Source organism: Bufo gargarizans, chromosome 1 (assembly GCF_014858855.1).
Source record: "Bufo gargarizans isolate SCDJY-AF-19 chromosome 1, ASM1485885v1, whole genome shotgun sequence".
Taxonomy (NCBI): domain Eukaryota; kingdom Metazoa; phylum Chordata; class Amphibia; order Anura; family Bufonidae; genus Bufo; species Bufo gargarizans.
Window position 1 is genome coordinate 678365857 of NC_058080.1, and position 20019 is coordinate 678385875.

General features: G+C 44.9%; 2 protein-coding genes across 2 annotated transcripts in view; one reads left to right on the plus strand and one right to left on the minus strand.

Moving 5' to 3' along the window:
- The window catches only part of CWC27 (CWC27 spliceosome associated cyclophilin), a 256562-nt gene extending 239623 nt beyond the window's left edge, over positions 1-16939 (minus strand). The window contains exons 1-2 of the mRNA XM_044276156.1: positions 16629-16939; positions 13113-13209 (exon numbers count right to left, since the gene is read on the minus strand). Of these exons, the coding sequence (XP_044132091.1) occupies positions 13113-13209; positions 16629-16670 (139 nt within the window). The 5' untranslated portion in view covers positions 16671-16939. The remainder of the gene's footprint in view (positions 1-13112; positions 13210-16628) is intronic.
- Positions 16940-16952: 13 nt separating this feature from the next.
- The window catches only part of SREK1IP1 (SREK1 interacting protein 1), a 74584-nt gene continuing 71517 nt past the window's right edge, over positions 16953-20019 (plus strand). The window contains exon 1 of the mRNA XM_044276157.1: positions 16953-17064. Within this exon, the coding sequence (XP_044132092.1) occupies positions 17052-17064 (13 nt within the window). The 5' untranslated portion in view covers positions 16953-17051. The remainder of the gene's footprint in view (positions 17065-20019) is intronic.

Sequence of the window (20019 nt, forward strand, 5' to 3'; positions counted from 1 at the left end):
TGTAATAAGTAGCACCAAGCACCACACTACACTACACCCCCCCCCCCCCCTGTCACTTATTAACCCCTTATGAACCCCTGATCACCCCATATAGACTCCCTGATCATCCCCCTGTCATTGATCACCCCCCTGTAAGGCTCCATTCAGACGTCTGTATGATTTTTACGGATCCACGGATACATGGATCGGATCCGCAAAACACATACGGACGTCTGAATGGAGCCTTACAGGGGGGTGATCAATGACAGGCGGATGATCACCCATATAGATTCCCTGATCACCCCCCTGTAAGGCTCCATTTAGACATTTTTTTAGGCACAAGTTAGCGGAAATAGATATTTTATTTTTATTTTATTTTTCTTACAAAGTCTCATATTCCACTAACTTGTGTCAAAAAATAAAATCTCACATGAACTCACCATACCCCTCACGAAATCCAAATGCGTAAAAATTTTTAGACATTTATATTCCAGACTTCTTCTCACGCTTTCAGACCCCATTTCGGAAAGAAGACACCCCAAGGTATTCCGTGAGGGGCAAATTGAGTCCATGAAAGATTTAAATTTTTGTCCCAAGTTAGCGGAAAGGGAGACTTTGTGAGAAAATACAAAAAAAATAAAAATAAAAAACTAATTCCGCTAACTTGTGAAAAAAAAAAAAAAATTCTAGGAACTCGCCATGCCCCTCACGGAATACCTTGGGGTGTCTTCTTTCCAAAATGGGGTCACATGTGGGGTATTTATACTGCCCTGGCATTTTAGGGGCCCGAAAGCGTGAGAAGAAGTCTGGGATCCAAATGTCTAAAAATGCCCTCCTAAAAGGAATTTGGGCCGCTTTGCGCATGTAGGCTGCAAAAAAGTGTCACACATGTGGTATCGCCGTACTCAGGAGAAGTTGGGGAATGTGTTTTGGGGTGTCATCTTACATATACCCATGCTGGGTGAGATAAATATCTTGGTCAAATGCCAACTTTGTATAAAACAAATTGGAAAAGTTGTCTTTTGCCAAGATATTTCTCTCACCCAGCATGGGTATATGTAAAATGACACCCCAAAACACATTCCCCAACTTCTCCTGAGTACGGCGATACCAGATGTGTGACACTTTTTTGCAGCCTAGGTGGGCAAAGGGGCACACATTCCAAAGAGCACCTTTCGGATTTCACAGGCCATTTTTTACAGATTTTGATTGCAAAGTACTTTGCACGCATTAGGGCCCCTAAAATGCCAGGGCAGTATAACTACCCCACAAGTGACCCCATTTTGGAAAGAAGACACCCCAAGGTATTTTGTGATGGGCATAGTGAGTTCATGGAAGTTTTTATTTTTTGTCACAAGTTAGTGGAATATGAGACTTTGTAAGAAAAAAAAGAAAAAATAAAAAAAATAAAAAAAGTTCTATGAACTCAATATGCCCATCAGTGAATACCTTAGGGTGTCTACTTTCCGAAATGGGGTCATTTGTGGGGTGTTTGTACTGTATGGTCATTGTAGAACCTCAGGAAACATGACAGGTGCTCAGAAAGTCAATGCTGCTTCAAAAAGCGGAAATTCAAATTTTTGTACCATAGTTTGTAAACGTTATAACTTTTACCCAAACCATTTTTTTTTTTATCAAAGACATGTAGAACAATAAATTTAGCAAAACATTTATATATGGAGGTCGTTTTTTTTTTTTGCAAAATTTTACAACTGAAAGTGAAAAGTCATTTTTTTTTGCAAAAAAAAACCGTTAAATTTTGATTAATAACAAAAAAAGTAAAAATGTCAGCAGCAATAAACCACCAAATAAAAGCTCTATTAGTGAGAAGAAAAGGAGGTAAAATTCATTTGGGTGGTAAGTTGCATGACCGAGCGATAAACGGTGAAAGTAGTGTAGTGCAGAAGTGTAAAAAGTGGCCTGGTCATTAAGGGTGTTTAAGCTAGGGGGGTTGAAGTGGTTAACCTGTTCGCTACCAGTGCCGTACATGTACGCCACTGGAGCAAAGTGCAAACATGACGCCCGCCCGCTCGCTCGTGCATTGGGCGTCAAGGCCAGCAGGTGTCCGCTGCTTCAAACAGCATAGACCAGTGGCTAATGACCGCAACCGGCAATAATACCGATCGTGATCATTAAAGCCTTTAGATGCTGTGAAAAAAAAAATAAAGGTGAAAAACCTTACCGGCATCCTTTGCGGCCAATGAGGATGCTGGTAATTGATTTCAATGTGCTGGGTCTCGCTGAAGAGACCCAGGGCATTGAAGCCACAATTCTTATTTTGGCCAACAGGTGGCAGGCCGACATAAGAAATTAGCATTTCTGAACAATTAAAGGGGTTCTGCAGTTTGATTTAACTGATGATCTATTCTCTGGATAGATCAGCATCTGATTGGCGGGGGTCCGACACCCGGGACCCCCACCAATCAGCTGTTTGAGAAGGCAGCGGCGCTCCAGGAGCGCTGTGGCCTTCTCACTGTTTACCGCAGGTCAAGTAACGTCACAACTAGTATCAACTGGCCTGGGTGCGGCTAAACTCTGTTTACTTGAATGGAGCTTAGCCCCGCTCAGGCCAGTTGATACTGGTCGTGATATCACTGGGCCTGCGGTAAACAATGAGAAGGCCGCGGTGCTCCTGGAGCGCCGCTGCCTTCTTAAACAGCTGATCGGCGGGGGTCACGGCTTTCGGACGCCCGCCGATCAGATGCTGATTATCTATCCAGAGGATAGATCATCAGTTAAAACAAATTGCAGAACCCCTTTAATGAATCTACAAAAATCCATGATTGTTCAGAATAAAAAAAAAATATATAAAAAAATAAAAGATTTTGCAGGTTAAAATAAGAGCTTCAAACCCATAAAAAAAAATAACTGTTAAAAATATAAAATATATATTTTTTTTTATTATATTAAAATTCTCAAAGTTCACATTTATTTTTACACTACTCAGACAAAAACCTATACATAATGTGGTATCGTTATAATCGTACAGACCCAGAGAATAAAAGGAACAGGTCAATTTAGCCACAAAGGGAACACCGTGGGAACAAAACCTGTAAAATGGTGGAGAAATTTCATTTTTTTTCCAATTGCACCCCATTTGGAATTTTTCCCCGCTTCCTACTACATTGTATGCCCTATTAAATGGTGGCATTAGAAAGTACTTCTTGTCCTGCAAAAAATAAGCCCTCATACAGCTATGTGAATGAAAAAATAAGTTATGGATCAAGGAAGATGAGGAAGAAAACGAAAAAACCTCCGGTATCCTATGGGTTAACAAACACAGGTAGATTGCTGCACTAATCACGTATCTCATATATAGATATATCTATATCCATCCATACACACACAGACATTATGCCCGTTACAATAAAGGGCACTAGAATTGGCAATCATCACACCGCACTCCAGCCGATCAACGCCCCCCCCCCACCGTCTGCACAGGCCACACCCCCTGCGTCGAAGTCAGCGCATGCACACTGGCAGGAGCGGATGGTGGCGGGGAGCTGTGGCCTGCCTATAGGGTGACACCCTGCAGGGAAACTTGTGTGTAGCGCGGTGTCCTGATTAGACGCCGCGCATGCTCAGTACAAAACTGGTGACACACACATGGACACAGCGCACTCACACGGGGATTTTATTAATTAATATATTTATTTTTATTTTTTTCACACACCCACACTGCTTATATATAGTGTAAGAAGGTACCTGGAATCATCTTGGATGGAAGGTATGTGTCACCGAGGTTTCTGGCCTTGGTGAAGTAAGAGCCAGTATTTTATGTGTCAGCAGTTTTGCTAATTGACACCTTGAGATTTAGCATGGCTGCCATAGCTGATCCGGGGCAGCTCTTACTGGGAGTAGTCAAAGTGCTGGGTGGGTGACTACTCCCCATGTCCCAGGCCAGGTTTTGCTAGGCATAAAAACAAGCCAGCACTACCAATTGTGTGGATTTACCTCCCTCTGACAGTGGAGCTCAGGAGTCTGTGTGCTGTGAACTGAGGGCTGTGCTGGGATTTGAGGTTTGAGCCGGGCTGGAGGACTCAGGCCCCTCTAAAGGCAAACAGACCGCCTATGGACTTGATGAGGCTGAACTGATAACAGGGTGTGAATTAACACCCAGGAGAAAAAGGTGACTTTTAATGTTTATGGACTTTCCTTGTGTGTGAACAAACACCAAGCCAGCTGCGTTTTGTGATACAGCTTATCTGCATTTTGTTATACACCAATGTGTGAATAAACTCCGCTGTTTGATTCAAGAACTGTGTACTTTTATACTGCATCCGCTAGTCCTAACGACCAGAGCGAATCCCCACAATACATACACACACACACATACATAGTTAGCTCCATATATATTTGGACAGAGACAACATTTTTTCTAATTTTTGTTCTGTACATGGATTTTAAACCAAAAATTCTGATGCAGTTGAAGTTCAGACTTTCAGCTTTATTCAGTGAGTTAAACAAAATGATTGCAGAGCGTGGCTTAAGCATGCAGCCGTGAAGACGCACAACATGGAGCTCCCGGACCCTGGGCCATTCAAACTCACCCTCTCTACCACCCAGACAACCTCTACCCCACAATTAGTGAGGGTCAGGATGTCGGTGCTTTTCATTCTTAGTTCCAGATATACACATAGCAAGCAACGTTTTGATGTCCGCCTTCAAAGCGGAATCGAGACGGAACGGAGGCAAACTGATGCATTCTGAGCGGATCCTTTTCCATTCAGAATGCATTAGGGCAAAACTGATCCATTTTGGACCACTTGTGACCGGATCTCGCAAACGGAAAGCCAAAACGCCAGTGTGAAAGTAGCTTTACACTGCTTCTTTCCATGGTTACGAACACCCTGCAGTACATCAGTGGTGGCCGTGCTTGCAAACTATAGAAAAATGCATCGGCCTATGCATACTCCTGTGGTCCCAGCCACCAGAGAGGCCAGCACGATTTTTCAGCCAGACTGTCGACCACAGGACCTAAGATGGCGCTGACGGCGGAGCAGGAAGCCGCGAGGTCGGCGCTGCTACACCTTCCGCTCTACAGCAGGTCCCCTGCCTTAGAGCAGCCACAACCTCTGCTCCCGGCAACGGCCACACAGTCATCCAGCAGAGAGTCTCACCGAAGGGAGACACAAACACTGCAGCAGGCCTGGTGAGTGACACTCCTCCTGCGCACCCCCTAATCCCTGCCTCTCTAGTGACCTCCATGTTACTACCATCCAGAAGCTCCGCTGGAGATGTGTCACCCCAGTCTGGGGATAGGTCGCAGTTGGCCCAACAAAGCTCCCTCTCCCCTACAGCAAAGGACTTTGTTCCTGACACACGTTGCAGGCTATGCTATTTTCAGCACTCCCTTAGAAATGAATAGAGGATGGCCACGTATGCCCTGTACGCCATCCGCCACTTTGCGAGCTCCATTCTAAGGATAGGTGCCGGTTGTAGTGATATGCCCCATATGTTCAAGGTTGTCCCACCAAAATCATCAATTTTCTTGATGTCAGGATAAGACATAAGGCTCTGTCCTCCTTGTTGTCTAAGCCATCTGACCGAAATAACCTTCTGTTGCTTTCTAGCCATCATGCACCTCAGGTCTTCCATGGGATACCAAAGGTCCGTTTACTCGAGCTAGGCAAATTGCTATAAGTGATGCTTAGTAGCAGAGTAATAGAAAGAAATAATGTAAGATGCTCACTGACCGAGTGTATCCCAGGAGACTGATTGAGATTGCAGGGTCTGAAGTGGGCCTTACTGATGGGAGAGATTTGAGAGAAGTGAGGAAGAAAAAAATATAATATATAGACATGCGGCACTAAGAAAACAGTGAATAAATATTGGGATATGTTGAGGACAGATTGTAAGTTTGGTAAGCTGTTTAACCCTTGGGATACCAGAGGTTTTTGCGTTTAAATTTTTCTTCCCAGTCTTCTTGGAGCCATACCATTTTTATTTTTCCATTTACGTATACATATGTTTTTTTTTACAGGACAAGTTGTACTTTCTCATGCTACCACTTAATATTAAGAACTTAGAAAAAAAAAAAGGTAGCTCTCACCTGCTTCCCTTGTAAGGAGCGCAGAATCGGCTTGGACATAGCCGTGGATAATCTGAAAGAAGACTTGGGTCCAGGTCCATAAAAAAAGAGAATCTTTATTTCATGCGGTATAAAAATCCAGACAAATGCAAGGTAAATGGTCTACGCGTTTCGGACCATGAATTGCCGGTCCATACTCATGACTAACGTTACCAAAAAGTACTACTTCCTATATACCTTTGTTTCACCAATCCCTAGGAATTACACCATCTGGTGATTAAAAGACATAGAAACTAGTGAAAGAAAACATGAACATAACAAAAAATCCCATTAAAATTACTAAAAAACTATTGATAGAAAAAGCCTTATTTGGTGCGAGAGATTGATTAATATTATTGCAGGGTCAAATCATGGTTTTTATTTAAACCGGTACGCCAGCAGGTTCCCAGTTCAAACATCCAAAAGGCTTCTCTGTTAGGCCTCTTTCACACGGGCGTCATGTTTTTTGCCCGGATAAGAGGCGGGTGCGTTGCGGGAAAATGACCGATTTTTCCGCGCGAGTGCAAAAGATTGTCATGAGTTTTGCACTCGCGTGAGAAAAATCGCGCATGTTTGGTACCCAAACCCGAACTTTTCACAGAAGTTCGGGCTTGGGATTGATGTTCTCAAGATTGTATTATTTTCCCTTATAACATGGTTATAAGGGAAAATAATAGCATTCTGACTACAGAATGCATAGTATAATAGTGCTGGAAGGGTTAAAAAAATAACAAAGTTAAATCACCTTCTCCTCTTGTTCGCATAGTTCCCGGTCTCTTCTTTACTAGCTGTGGGCTTAATGACCTGTGGTAACGTCAGATCACATGCTCCAATCACATGGTCCATCACCAGGGTGATGGAGCATGTGATCTGACATCACCACAGGTCCTTTAGCCCAAGCCCACAGCTAGCAAAGAACAGACCGGGAACGAACTACGCGAACAAGAGGATAAGGTGAGTTAACTTTTATTTTTTTAACCCTTCCAGCACTATTATACTATGCATTCTGTAGTCAGAATGCTATTATTTTCCCTTATAACCATGTTAGAAGGAAAAATAATACAGTGAATAGACTGTCACCTAGAACCCATGCGTGAAAATCGCACCGCATCCGCACTTGCTTGCGGATGCTTGCGATTTTCACGCAACCCCATTCACTTCTATGGGGCATGCGTTGCGTGGATTATCGCACCGCAACGCACAAAGAGGAGCATGCTGCGATTTTCACGCAACGCATAAGTGATGCGTGAAAATCACCGCTCATGTGAACAGCCCCATAGAAATGAATGGGTCAGGATTCAGTGCGGGTGCAATGCGTTCAACCCGCGTGGAATACTCACTCGTGTGAAAGGGGCCTTAAGAAGCTTCCTTCTATGATCAGCCCCTCTGACAGGTGGGGTAACCCTTTCCACTCCTTGGGCCTTTAATGCAGCAGTATCACCTCCATGCAGACTGACTGCAGATACATTCTGAGTTTTATATTGGGGAACATCTGAGATGTGCTTGTGAAATCAAGTTTTAATGTGATTGGTTGTACATATTGTAGTGAGCAAATAGTATATATAGGTGATCAAATAAATGGCAAATTTGGGAATCAGGAAGAAAATTCCAAATGGGGTGGAATTGGAAAACAAAAACACAATTCCTCCACAGTTTTACAGGTTTTGTCCCTACAGCGTTCCCCATGCAGCAAAACTGACCCGTGCCCGTCATTCTCTGGGTCAGTACGATTACAACACTAACACATATGTATAGGTTTTATATGTTTAAATACTGAAAAACTAAGGGTACTTTCACACTAGCGTTATTCTTTTCCGGCATAGAGTTCCGTCCTAGGGGCTCAATACCGGAAAAAAACGCCTCAGTTTTATCCTAATGCGTTCTGAATGGAAAGGATGTCTTCAGTTCAGTCCCTTTACGGTATTTGGCCGGCCAAATTTCCCATTGAAATGTATTAATGCCGGATACGGTACCAAGTGTTCCAGAAAACTGGATCCGGTTTCCTGGTCTGCGCATGCGCAGACCTTTAAAAATGCGGGGGAAAAAAAATTAATACCGGATCCGTTTTTCTGGATGACACCGGAGAGACGGTTCCAGAATTTCAATGCATTTGTCAGACGGATCCGCATCAGTCTAAAAATGATATCCGTTTGCAGAGAGGACGGAGCCTCTAGGAGCAGGATCAACGCAACCCCTCACAGCTAGAGGCTCATTTGCATATTATAAAAGTTATTTTTTTCTCTCAATAACGGCGGAACGCAGCGAGGTGGCACTAATATAGTTATGTTCAGCTGACAATAGCACATCACTAATGTCAGCCAGCTTAAAGGGATTCTGTCACCTCCCCTCAGCCAAAAACGATTTAAAAGCAGCCATGCAGCACAGCTTACCTGATTAAGCTGTGCTGTTTAATCTTTGAAATCCGTCCAGCAGTTACTTTAAAAACGACTTGATCAATAAGGAAATGCGTCCCTGAAGGTGCCCAGAGGGGCGTTTTTTTCTTCCTAGTGAGCCCAGTACCGCCCTCTTTCAGTGCCCAGCCGCCTTCCTTGTATTTCTAACTGCCGCCCCCAGCCTGCCACAGCCTCTCCTGCCTCTCCTCCCACTCCCTCACGCCGAACGAAGTCTCGCACAGGCGCAGTACCCACTGAGGGCTGCGCCTGTGCGATCATCAGGAGACTGAGGGCGGCAGCTTCATCTTCGTCACTGGGCATGCGCCGAGCCCAGTGACGTCCGATGCTCGCTCTTCCCTCAGTCAGCAGGGAAGAGAGAGCATCGGACGTCACTGGGCTCGGCGCATGCCCAGTGACGAAGATGAAGCTGCCGCCCTCAGTCTCCTGATGATCGCACAGGCGCAGCCCTCAGTGGGTACTGCGCCTGTGCGAGACTTCGTTCGGCGTGAGGGAGGGGGAGGAGAGGCAGGAGAGGCTGTGGCAGGCTGGGGGCGGCAGTTAGAAAATACAAGGAAGGCTGGCTGGGCACTGAAAGAGGGGCGGTACTGGGCTCACTAGGAAGAAAAAAACGCCCCTCTGGGCACCTTCAGGACGCATTTCCTTATTGATCAAAGTCGTTTTTTAAAGTAACTGCTGGACGGATTTCAAGATTAAACAGCACAGCTTAATCCAGGTAAGCTGTGCTGCATGGCTGCTTTTAAATCGTTTTTTGGCTGAGGGGAGGTGACAGAATCCCTTTAATAACCATTTTTCTGCTAACAGAAACCCTTATTTATATATATATATATATATTTTTATAATACCATATTCTAACCCCCATTTTATAGTAATCTCTACTGAGCTGTGTGAGCTCATTTTTTCCTGTATGATCTGTGGTTTTTATTGATACCATTTTAGAGTGTGTGTGTGTGTCATTTTGATCATAATTTTGCAGTAAGAGAAGTGATGAAAAATTGGCAAATCGGCCATTTTCACATTCACCGGACGCAGTGATGCCCATGATGTTTATTTTTTCCTATTATTTTTTTTTTTTATTCTAAGGAACAGGGGTGAATAAAATTTTTAGATTTTTTTTTTTTTTTTTTAATAGCCGCTCTAGGAGGCTACAATGTCTACTACTTTGTTTTTCAGAGAATATTACTATACTCCCATAAGGAGTATAGTAATTCTCTATTGGCTGATCTCCTACGTTGGCCTCCTACCTGCTGGCCAACATAGGAACTGCAGCTCTAATATCCTGGGTCTCTTCAGAGAGACTTACAGGGAACCTGTCACAGGGATTGTGTGTATAGAGCCGAGGACATGGGTTGCTAGATGGCCGCTAGCAAATCCGCAATACCCAGTCCCCATAGCTCTGTGTGCTTTTATTGTGTAAAAAAAAAATGATTTGATACATATGCAAATGAACCTGAGATGAGTCCTGTCCCTGAGATGAGTCACGTACAGGACTCATCTCAGGTTAACTTGCATATGTATCAAATTGTTTTTTATACACAATAAAAGCACACAGAGCTATGGGGACTGGATATTGCGGATGTGCTAGCGGCCATCTAGAAACCCATCTAGCAACCCATGTCCTCAGCTCTATACACAAAATCCCGGTGACAGGTTCCCTTTGAAGGGTTTCTACCACGTCAGTTTGACCAAATTAGCTTTCAGACACTAGCGATCTGCTAGTGTCTGATCTCCATAACCATGCAATTCTTAGACCTTTGTGTGGAGCCGTTTCAGTAAAAACTAACTTTTATTCCTATGCAAATGAGCCTCTAGGTGCTATGGGGGCGTCTTTTCGGCACCTAGAGGCTCTGTCTACTCACACTGTATGCCCGCCCATCTCGTCTTGAATGCCTGCCTCCATCACAGCCATCGGACGAATTCACGCGCCTGCGCCGTTCACTTCTGTCTTCGGCACAGGCGCAGTGAGTAAATGATACGCTCCTTGTGCCGGATTCCTCACTGCGCCTGCGCAGACTACGTCACAGTGAGGAAGCCGGCATCAGGAGAGCGGCCTTCACTCACTGCGCCTGTGCCGAAGACAGAAGTGAACGGTGCAGGCGCGTGAATTCGTCCGATGACTGTGATGGAGGCAGGCAGTCAAGACGAGATGGGCGGGCATACAGTGTGACTAGACCGAACCTCTAGGTGCTGAAAAGACGCCCCCATAGCACCTAGAGGCTCATTTGCATAGGAATAAAAGAATTAGTTTTTTAATGAAACGGCTCCACACAAAGCTCTAAGAATTTCATGGTTATGGAGATCAGACACTAGCAGATCGCTAGTGTCTGAAAGCTAATTTGGTCAAACTGAAGTGGTAGAAACCCTTTAAAGACTATTATTATTTCTCGATTGCCTCACAGGAATGCCAGTCTCAACCCGGAAACGCACGTTTTTCAGTTTTTCACCCTTTAGACATGAACACTGTATTTAAAGGCTGTAATGTTCGCGGGCCTCTGGTGTTTGAAACAGCAGAGACCAGTCTGCTATGGTGTCCGCTGCACGTGGGCACCATGTTTACCCCACCAGCACCGCACATGTACGGCGCTGGTAGCAAAGGGGTTAATCTGTATCCTACCACCTCACAACTATTTATGTTGGCATTAGGGACTTCAAAGATGGCACCCGCTAGAAAGCAGAGCAAGCGCCATAGGTGCGGGGTGCCTGCTGTGTCAAATCGAAACCCAAGGCTAATGTTTACGACCGGCGATAACACCGATTGCAGACATTTAACCCCACCAATGTCGTTGTCAAACATGACCATGGCATCTGAGAGGTGAAACATCCGAGAGCGAGCACTACCAGGGCTGGACCGGATTACCTGTGCAGTGATTGGGGGAGCCGTGGGTTGAAATTAAAACCCTGGACTCGCTGAAGAAACCAGGGCTTTCAGAGTTGCCGTTCCTATGATGGAGCCCTGCAGGTGACAGCAATAACATAGAAACACCAATTCAATGCAATCCATTGCAGAAGCAATTTAATGATTGCTTCTTATAGTCAAAGTTTTAAAAATATTAAAATTCAAATCATAAAAAATAAAATTTAAATAAAAACAAATAAACATCTTAGCATCAGTGGCCATACTATTAAAATATGGCAAATATGGCGAATGGCATAACAGAAAAAAAGGCCAAATGGCTGATTCACCATTTTTTATCTCTTCATCTACCCTAAAAATTGAACAAGAAGTGATCAAAAAGTCATACACACCTTATCCTCAGGATAAGGCCTCATGCACACGGCCGTTGTTTTGGTGCGCATCCGAGCCGCAGTTTGGGCGGATCGGATGCGGACCCATTAACTTCCCTGTGCTGTCCGCATCCGTTGCTCCGTTCCATGGTCCGCAAAAAAAAAAAAAAAAAAAAACATAACCTGTCCTATTATCGTCCACGCTTTGCGGACAGGCAGGCTGTCCGTGCTTTCCACAGTGTTTTGCTGATCCGCGGTTTGCAGACCGCAAAACGCACAACGGTCGGGTGCATGTAGCCTAAGTCCTCATTATCACATCGGCGGGGGTCTGAGTCCCGACATCCCCACTAATCAGCTGTTTCAGGAAGCCCCTGCGGTTTCCAAGCACAGTTCCGTACACACTATAGCAGCTCAGCCCCATTGAACTGAATAGGGCTAAGATGCGACCAATGTACAGCGGCGTCACTTCGCCCAGGAAGAGTCTGGCCTGGCCCTATTGGTGTGGGTCTCAGGAGTAGTATTGATGGCCTATCCTGAGGAGAACCGCTTTAAAGTTTTAGATATATATTGTTTATTGAGGGATTTGCAAGGTGATCAGGTATTTAAACCCATGTCAAACTCTCATCATTACACATTAGTAAGGGGGAATGTCTTTGAAACATTGCAAGGGATTCCGCACCTCTGTGACCGCTACCTGTACAACTGTATCCCTCTGTGGAGAATGTGTATATGAAAAATAAAGAACTCACCCCCGAGTCAACTAGAATACTAGTGCATGCCCTCATCATCTCCCACCTGGACTACTGCAACAGCCTCCAGTGTGGTCTCCCATCCAGCACTCTCGCTCCCCTCCAATCTATTCTCAACTCCGCTGCCTGGTTAATCCACCTCTCTCCTCTGCTTCCCCCCTCTGCCAATCCCGTCACTGGATCCCTACTACCCAGCGAATTCCTTACATCTCTGACCTGCTTTCCAGATACATCCCCACATGTAATCCCTGATCCTCAGAAAATGCAGAACGCACATTGCCGGTGTCCGTGTTTTGCTGATCCGTGGGGACGTGTGAATGGAGCCTTATAGTCCTTTTTTTCTCCAGAATGAAGCAACAGATCGATAAGTGAAAGGTATCATTACTAGCCTTGAGCAAACCTGTGTTTTCAAGTTCGACGTACAGGGTTCGGGTTATCTAAGAATACCGTTATGGATACCGCTACCACCGACCATAAGTTATCGCTCATCCCAAATCATTCCATTCAGCTGAGCTAGACCTACAAGGCAGTGAATTTCCTGGTGACAGACTCCCTTTCAGGTTTACAGAAGTAACACCGCACTGTAAGGAACCATATTCCGATTACTGATACGATTTCTAATAAACTCTGACTGCTTGAGCGAAGGAGATACATTACACATACTCACATATTTCTTACCTTCTAAACAAAGTTGAATAAAGTTTCGACAAGCTTTGGGGGTCTCTTTGGACCATAATTCAATGTCAATCTCTCCAGCTGTTGTTTTCAGTAAAACCTAGAAAACAGGAAGTATTGTGGAAAGTTTTTTAACCTCTAATGATAAAAAAAAGGCAGCCATCCGAGTCACGACGCATTCTAGGGGGTATGTTTTGGTTGGATCAGTCATGAGATTCTGAAGCATGATAAAACGTGGGGATCTGGAGGAGATGACCTTCACCCATGGTCCACTGACTAGTCATGTCAGTCTTGGTCACTTGCAAATGAACGCTACAATATTATCATAGTTTGAATACTGTAACTCAGTACCCACAGAGGTACTGGAGCGTTAAAGGGGTTGTTTCATCTTGGAAATTGTCTGACAGATGCGCATCCCACCTCCCACCATGCGCATATTCACTTCTATGGTGTTGATGGAGATATCTGAGCCATCGTTCGGCTATTTTCGACTCTCCCATAGAAATTATTGGAGGAAGGCTGTGCATCCACGGTGCGTGCTCTGTCGTAAGGATAGCTGCCGATCCCAGAGGTGGGACCCACAGCTGTCAGAGATTGGCGGCACATCCTAGCAATATGCCCCCAACGTCCAAGATGAAACAACCCCTATAAGGCCGCTTTACATGATTACACACATTAGGCAATTATCCGGAACGATTACTTAATTTTCCATCAGAGGAGGTGAGAGCTACATGGAAACGAATGATCGCTTGTCATTTACAAACCAGTTTTTGGTGTAAAAATGTTGCGCAACCATCTTTTTGCTATTTTATGTCACACAGGTTTTTGCGCCGTGTTCGGGACTTCATCCTCAACAAATTTACCAACAATTACGCCTAGTGTAAATGCTGCCAAAAAAAAATAAAAATACTTCAGCTAGGGACTATTTTTTTTCTCCAGGCACAACTGATGAAGGTGCGCCAAGTTTATGAGGAGGCACACGCCTTGTTATAAGGGCTCATGCACACACCCATATGTGTTTTGCAGTCCGCAAAAAATGGATCCACAAAACATAGAATGTGTCAGCAGATAAGAACCATTTAGCCCATCTAGTCTGCCCAACATACGTGTGCCTTCCGTATTTTGCGGAATGGAACAGCTGGCTCTTCATAGAACAGTCCTATACTTGTCCGTAATGTGGACAATAATAGGACATGTTCCATTTTTTGCGGAACGGAAATACGGACATACAGAAATGGAATGCACACAGAGTAACTTCAGTTTTTTTTGAGGACCCATTGAAATGAATGGTCCTACATACGGTCCGCAGAAAAAAACAAAATGGAACACATGGAAAGAAAATACGTTCATGTGAATGAGCCCTAATTTAGATGCATCTTTCACCAGCAAATCCAGCGCAAAAGTGGAGTAAAATGCTGGCATAAATAGCTTGTCTTTGTAAATGACCCCCATTGACTCTAGGCAGCTGGTTTTTCTTTAGGCCTCTTTCACACTACCGTAGGGCTATTTCAGTGTTTTGCAGTCCGTTTTTCACAGATCCGTTGTTCCGTTTATTTTGTTTCCGTTGTGTTTCCGTTCCGTTTTTCCATATGGCATATACAGTATACAGTAATTACATAGAAAAAATTGGGCTGAGCATAACATTTTCAATAGATCGTTCCGCAAAAACGGAACTGATACGGAAGACATACGGATGCATTTCCGTATGTATTCCGTTATTTTTGCGGACCCATTGACTTGAATGGAGCCACGGAACGCGATTTGCGGGCAATAATAAGACATGTTCTATCTTTCAATGGAACGGGGAAACGGAATGCATACGGAGTTTTTGCGGAACCATTGAAATGAATGGTTCCATATACGTATATGATTTAGGTGTTGTTCCAACGATGCTTCTACCCGATAAAGGAGTGTTTGCTCGATTATTATCGGTGACACCTTTACTCAGGTCAACTATCGGGAACGAGCGTTTCTAGGAAGACTCGTTCCTGATCATTGCTCGGATTGTTGGCCTGTGTAAAGGGGCCTTTAGTCTCCTGTAATTAGGCCTCTATCATACGAGCGAGTTTTCCATCCAGATGCGATGCGTGTAGTGAACGCAGAGCATCCGGACTGAATCCTGACTCATTCATTTCAATGGGACTGTGCAAGATGGGCGTTGTTTTCCGCGTAGAATCTTTGTGTTCAGGAAAATTCGCAGCATGTTCTATATTTTGCACTTTTCACTCAGCTCTGGCTGCATAGAAATGAATGGGGCTCGTGTGAAAGACGGAAAATATCCGAAAGCAATGCGTTTTTCACTGATGGATTCTAGGAGACATAGATTGGTATTCTTCACAAGTGCAATCCGGATACAATGCTGTGGCATTTGTCCGGCCGCCTCTCGGCCTATTTGCCGTGCTACACTGGGACCTCCAGCCCGTCCCCACTATAGTGAATGGGGCTGGGCCGGACTTCCGGCAGCACACATGTGCAAGCGTTAGTATGAATCTGGCAGGCTGTTCCCCTGCCGGATATTGGCGTAGCTAGAAAAGACTGGGCCCCACAGCAAATTTTTGAATGGCCCCCCATCCCCCAGTAATTTTTTCACAACACCTTCCTTTCATGCCGCCGCCATTCCTGTGGCCAGCTGTTCCATCCGTTTCCTACACTGTCTATTCTGCCACTGTATATTATTTCATTGTGTAAAACTGTTGAGGGGGCACTGACAAATTATTTTAGTCCTCCTCCTCCTCCTGGATGGGCCCCTTTTGGGTCAGGGCCCCAAAGCAGCCGCTTCCCCTATAGCTACGGCCCTGCTGCCGGACAAACCTAACGCTAACGTGAAAGAAGCCTAAGGAGCTATCGCTATCGCCGTTGGAGCCCAGCCGCCCCTTGCCCATGCACACTGATACGGTACTCCAGTTGGGCCATGCACGCTTCAATCCCTGAGGCTGCGCCCGGAACAGGGAATGAAGGCAGCGCGAGCGCGAACGTGCGGTATCAGTGCGCAGAATTACAGTGCTTTGGGTCAGTGACGTCGGCGCTGGACGGAGTGAAACCTTTGTATGCGAGGCGGTGCTGGGCTTCAGGAGAAGGGGCGCAGCGGGGGCCCCAACGGCGATAGGGACAGCTCCCTGAGCTCCTTATCAGGGTAATTTGCATATTATTATTTTTTTTTGGGGGGGGGGGGGGTGAACTAAAGCATAGATGGCAATAAGACTGGTCTCCTTGATTACGTTTTCAATATACCAAAGTGCATATAGGAACAGCTCTGGAGGCAAAATCCCGGTTCATCACAAGCCCTGGCGGAGGATTTCCATCAGCATGTCGTGCAATTATCCTGCAGCGTCACCAGATACCTACATCAGCCATGTCCCCAGTGAGATTCCCTGAGACCGACCTATTTTGGGGACCTCCTAAGATGCACAGGGGTTTCCAAACTGGCCACTTTAAATTGGGAAAATTGCGTTAGTAAACCTCCCTCTACACCATGCACCCCCTCTCTTCCCACATGGTCTGCCCCGGTACTCCCCTCACCTTGCCGTTAGTGGGCGGCTCCTGGATGTAGACGTTACTCATTTTCTCCCAGCTCCTTCAAAACAAACTACCGCGTGCAGCCTGACACTCCGGAACGTACCACTATTGGGGAAAAAAGAATAGGGGGGGGGTCCTAACTAACGCTTATTTACGTCAGCGCGCAATACAGAGGCTAATTCACAAATCAGCTACATGCACTTTGCTTAAATAAGAAAACATGCAGGACAGTAGCCAAGGCTGAACATAGCAATACAAGCTTATTCCACAATAGATATCCCTCTATTTCGTGGAACTGTCCACTGTGCACAGTCTAAACTAGTCTCCCGGAAACTGAGGACAAGTGTGTTTAGTTCCTGCAGCAACGTCGTTAGCGGGAAGTTCCTTCAGGGGCGCTAGGTGTACCGATAAAGTCTGCCCGGTTCCATGGCTGTCCCAGGTGAGCGGTGGAGCATTGCTCGGGGCTAGGAGTGTGTGAGGCGCGCAGTGCATTCCGTCCACTTCAGCCTCTTCTTACTAGAAATTTCTATCAACTTTTTTTGTACCACACCTATAACATACAGCAGGGAAACCAGAGCCTTCTACTGGGTGCTGCACAGCTCACACATGAATGCAGGCCATACAGACTTGTCCTTGGCGGGGCTCGAACCCAGGACCGCAGTGCTGCCGCCTATGACCTGTTAGTGGAGATTTCTAGATCTCCTCATGGATATATGAACTGTATGGCGCAGACCTACATTGCTCCAGTATATGGTGCGCGTCTGTGAGGGGGCGACGTGACCGCTGAGTACTGCGTGACTGTGCGCGCCGCAGCCGGTCCACACTGTTTAGTCGATCTGCATTGTTAACGGCCGTTCCACGTGGCCCTTTTTACGTCAGCTGCGCCCCAATCTTCAGGGATTGGTTAGATCAGTCCAGCTGCTGTGAAACTACAACTTCCAGCATGCACACTTAACCGTTTGTTCTTGAAGTGAAAGGAGGATTCTGGGACTTGTAGTTTCAGAACAGCTGGAGGTTGCAGATCCCTTGGTTAGATCATGTCCACACTGGGAGTAAAGAACTACCCGCTGATGAATAGTCCTCAGCGTTTTACAGTAGCGCAATGTGACTGAGCGTCAACCAAATCTTAACCATGGGCTGTGTAAAAAAATAAATAAAATCCACACAGAAAGTGACTTGTATATTTCACACTTTTGACTTCAGCAAATAGCATTTATCATGTAGAGAAAGTGAATACAAGGCACTTACTAATGTATTGTGATTGTCCATATTGCCTCCTTTGCTGGCTGGAATCATTTTTCCATCACATTATACACTGCTTGTATATCCAGGGGTTACGACCACCCTTCAATCCATCAGCAGTGGTCGTGCTTGCACACTATAGGAAAAAAGCATCGGCCTCTCTGGCTGGGACCTCAGGAGCGCACATAGGCACGTGTACAGTCGTGGCCAAAAGTTTTGAGAATGACACAAATATTAGTTTTCACAAAGTTTGCTGCTAAACTGCTTTTAGATCTTTGTTTCAGTTGTTTCTGTGATGTAGTGAAATATAATTACACGCACTTCATACGTTTCAAAGGCTTTTATCGACAATTACATGACATTTATGCAAAGAGTCAGTATTTGCAGTGTTGGCCCTTCTTTTTCAGGACCTCTGCAATTCGACTGGGCATGCTCTCAATCAACTTCTGGGCCAATTCCTGACTGATAGCAACCCATTCTTTCATAATCACTTTTTGGAGTTTGTCAGAATTAGTGGGCTTTTGTTTGTCCACCCGCCTCTTGAGAATTGACCACAAGTTCTCAATGAGATTAAGATCTGGGGAGTTTCCAGGCCATGGACCCAAAATGTCAACGTTTTGGTCCCCGAGCCACTTAGTTATCACTTTGCCTTATGGCACGGTGCTCCATCGTGCTGGGAAATGCATTGTTCTTCACCAAACTTCACCAAACTGTTGTTGGATTGTTGGAAGAAGTTGCTGTTGGAGGGTGTTTTGGTACCATTCTTTATTCATGGCTGTGTTTTTGGGCAAAATTGTGAGTGAGCCCACTCCCTTGGATGAGAAGCAACCCCACACATGAATGGTCTCAGGATGCTTTACTGTTGGCATGACACAGGACTGATGGTAGCGCTCACCTTTACTTCTCCGGACAAGCCTTTTTCCTGATGCCCCATATTTTCTGCAGAAGATCAATCTGTCCTTGATGGGTTTTTTTGGAGAGAAGTGGCTTCTTTGCTGCCCTTCTTGACACCAGGCCATCTTCCAAAAGTCTTCGCCTCACTGTGCGTGCATATGCGCTCACACCTGACTGCTGCCATTCCTGAGCAAGCTCTGCACTGGTGACACTCCGATCCCGCAGCTGAATCCTCTTTAGGAGACGATCCTGGCGCTTGCTGGACTTTCTTGAACGCCCTGAAGCCTTCTTAACAAGAATTGAACCTCTTTCCTTGAAGTTCTTGATGATCCTATAAATTGTTGATTGAGGTGCAATCTTAGTAGCCACAATATCCTTGCCTGTGAAGCCATTTTTATGCAACGCAATGATGGCTGCACGCGTTTCTTTGCAGGTCACCATGGTTAACAATGGAAGAACAATGATTTCAAGCATCACCCTCCTTTTAACAGGTCAAGTCTGCCATTTTAACCCAATCAGCCTGACATAATGATCTCCAGCCTTGTGCTCGTCAACATGCTCAGCTGAGTTAACAAGACGATTACTGAAATGATCTCAGCAGGTCCTGTAACCACCTCAGCTCCCCTAGTTTAAACCCCCTTAATGACCAGACCACTTTTTACAATTCTGCACTACACTATTTTCATGGTTTATTGCTCGGTCATACAACTTACCACCCAAATTAATTTTACCTCCTTTTCTTCTCACTAATAGCGCTTTAATTTGGTGGTATTTCATTGCTACTGACATTTTTTAGTTTTTTGTTATTAATCGAAATTTACCAAATTTTTTGCAAAAAAATGACATTTTTCACTTTCAGTTGTAAATTTTTTTTAAATCTACATTTCTATATAAATTTTTCTCTAAATTTATTCTACATGTCTTTGATAAAAAAAAAATGCAATAAGTGTATTGGTTTGCGCAAAAGTTATAGCGTTTACAAACTATGGTACAAAAATGTGAATTTCCGCATTTTGAAGCAGCTCTGACTTTCTGAGCACCTGTCATGTTTCCTGAGGTTCTACAATGCCCAGACAGTAGAAACACCCCACAAATGACCCCATTTCAGAAAGTAGACACCCTAAGGTATTCGCTGATGGGCATAGTGAGTTCATAGAAGTTTTTATTTTTTGTCACAAGTTAGCGGAAAATAATTTTTATTTTTATATTATTTTTTTCTTACAAAGTCTCATATTCCACTAACTTGTGACAATTTTTT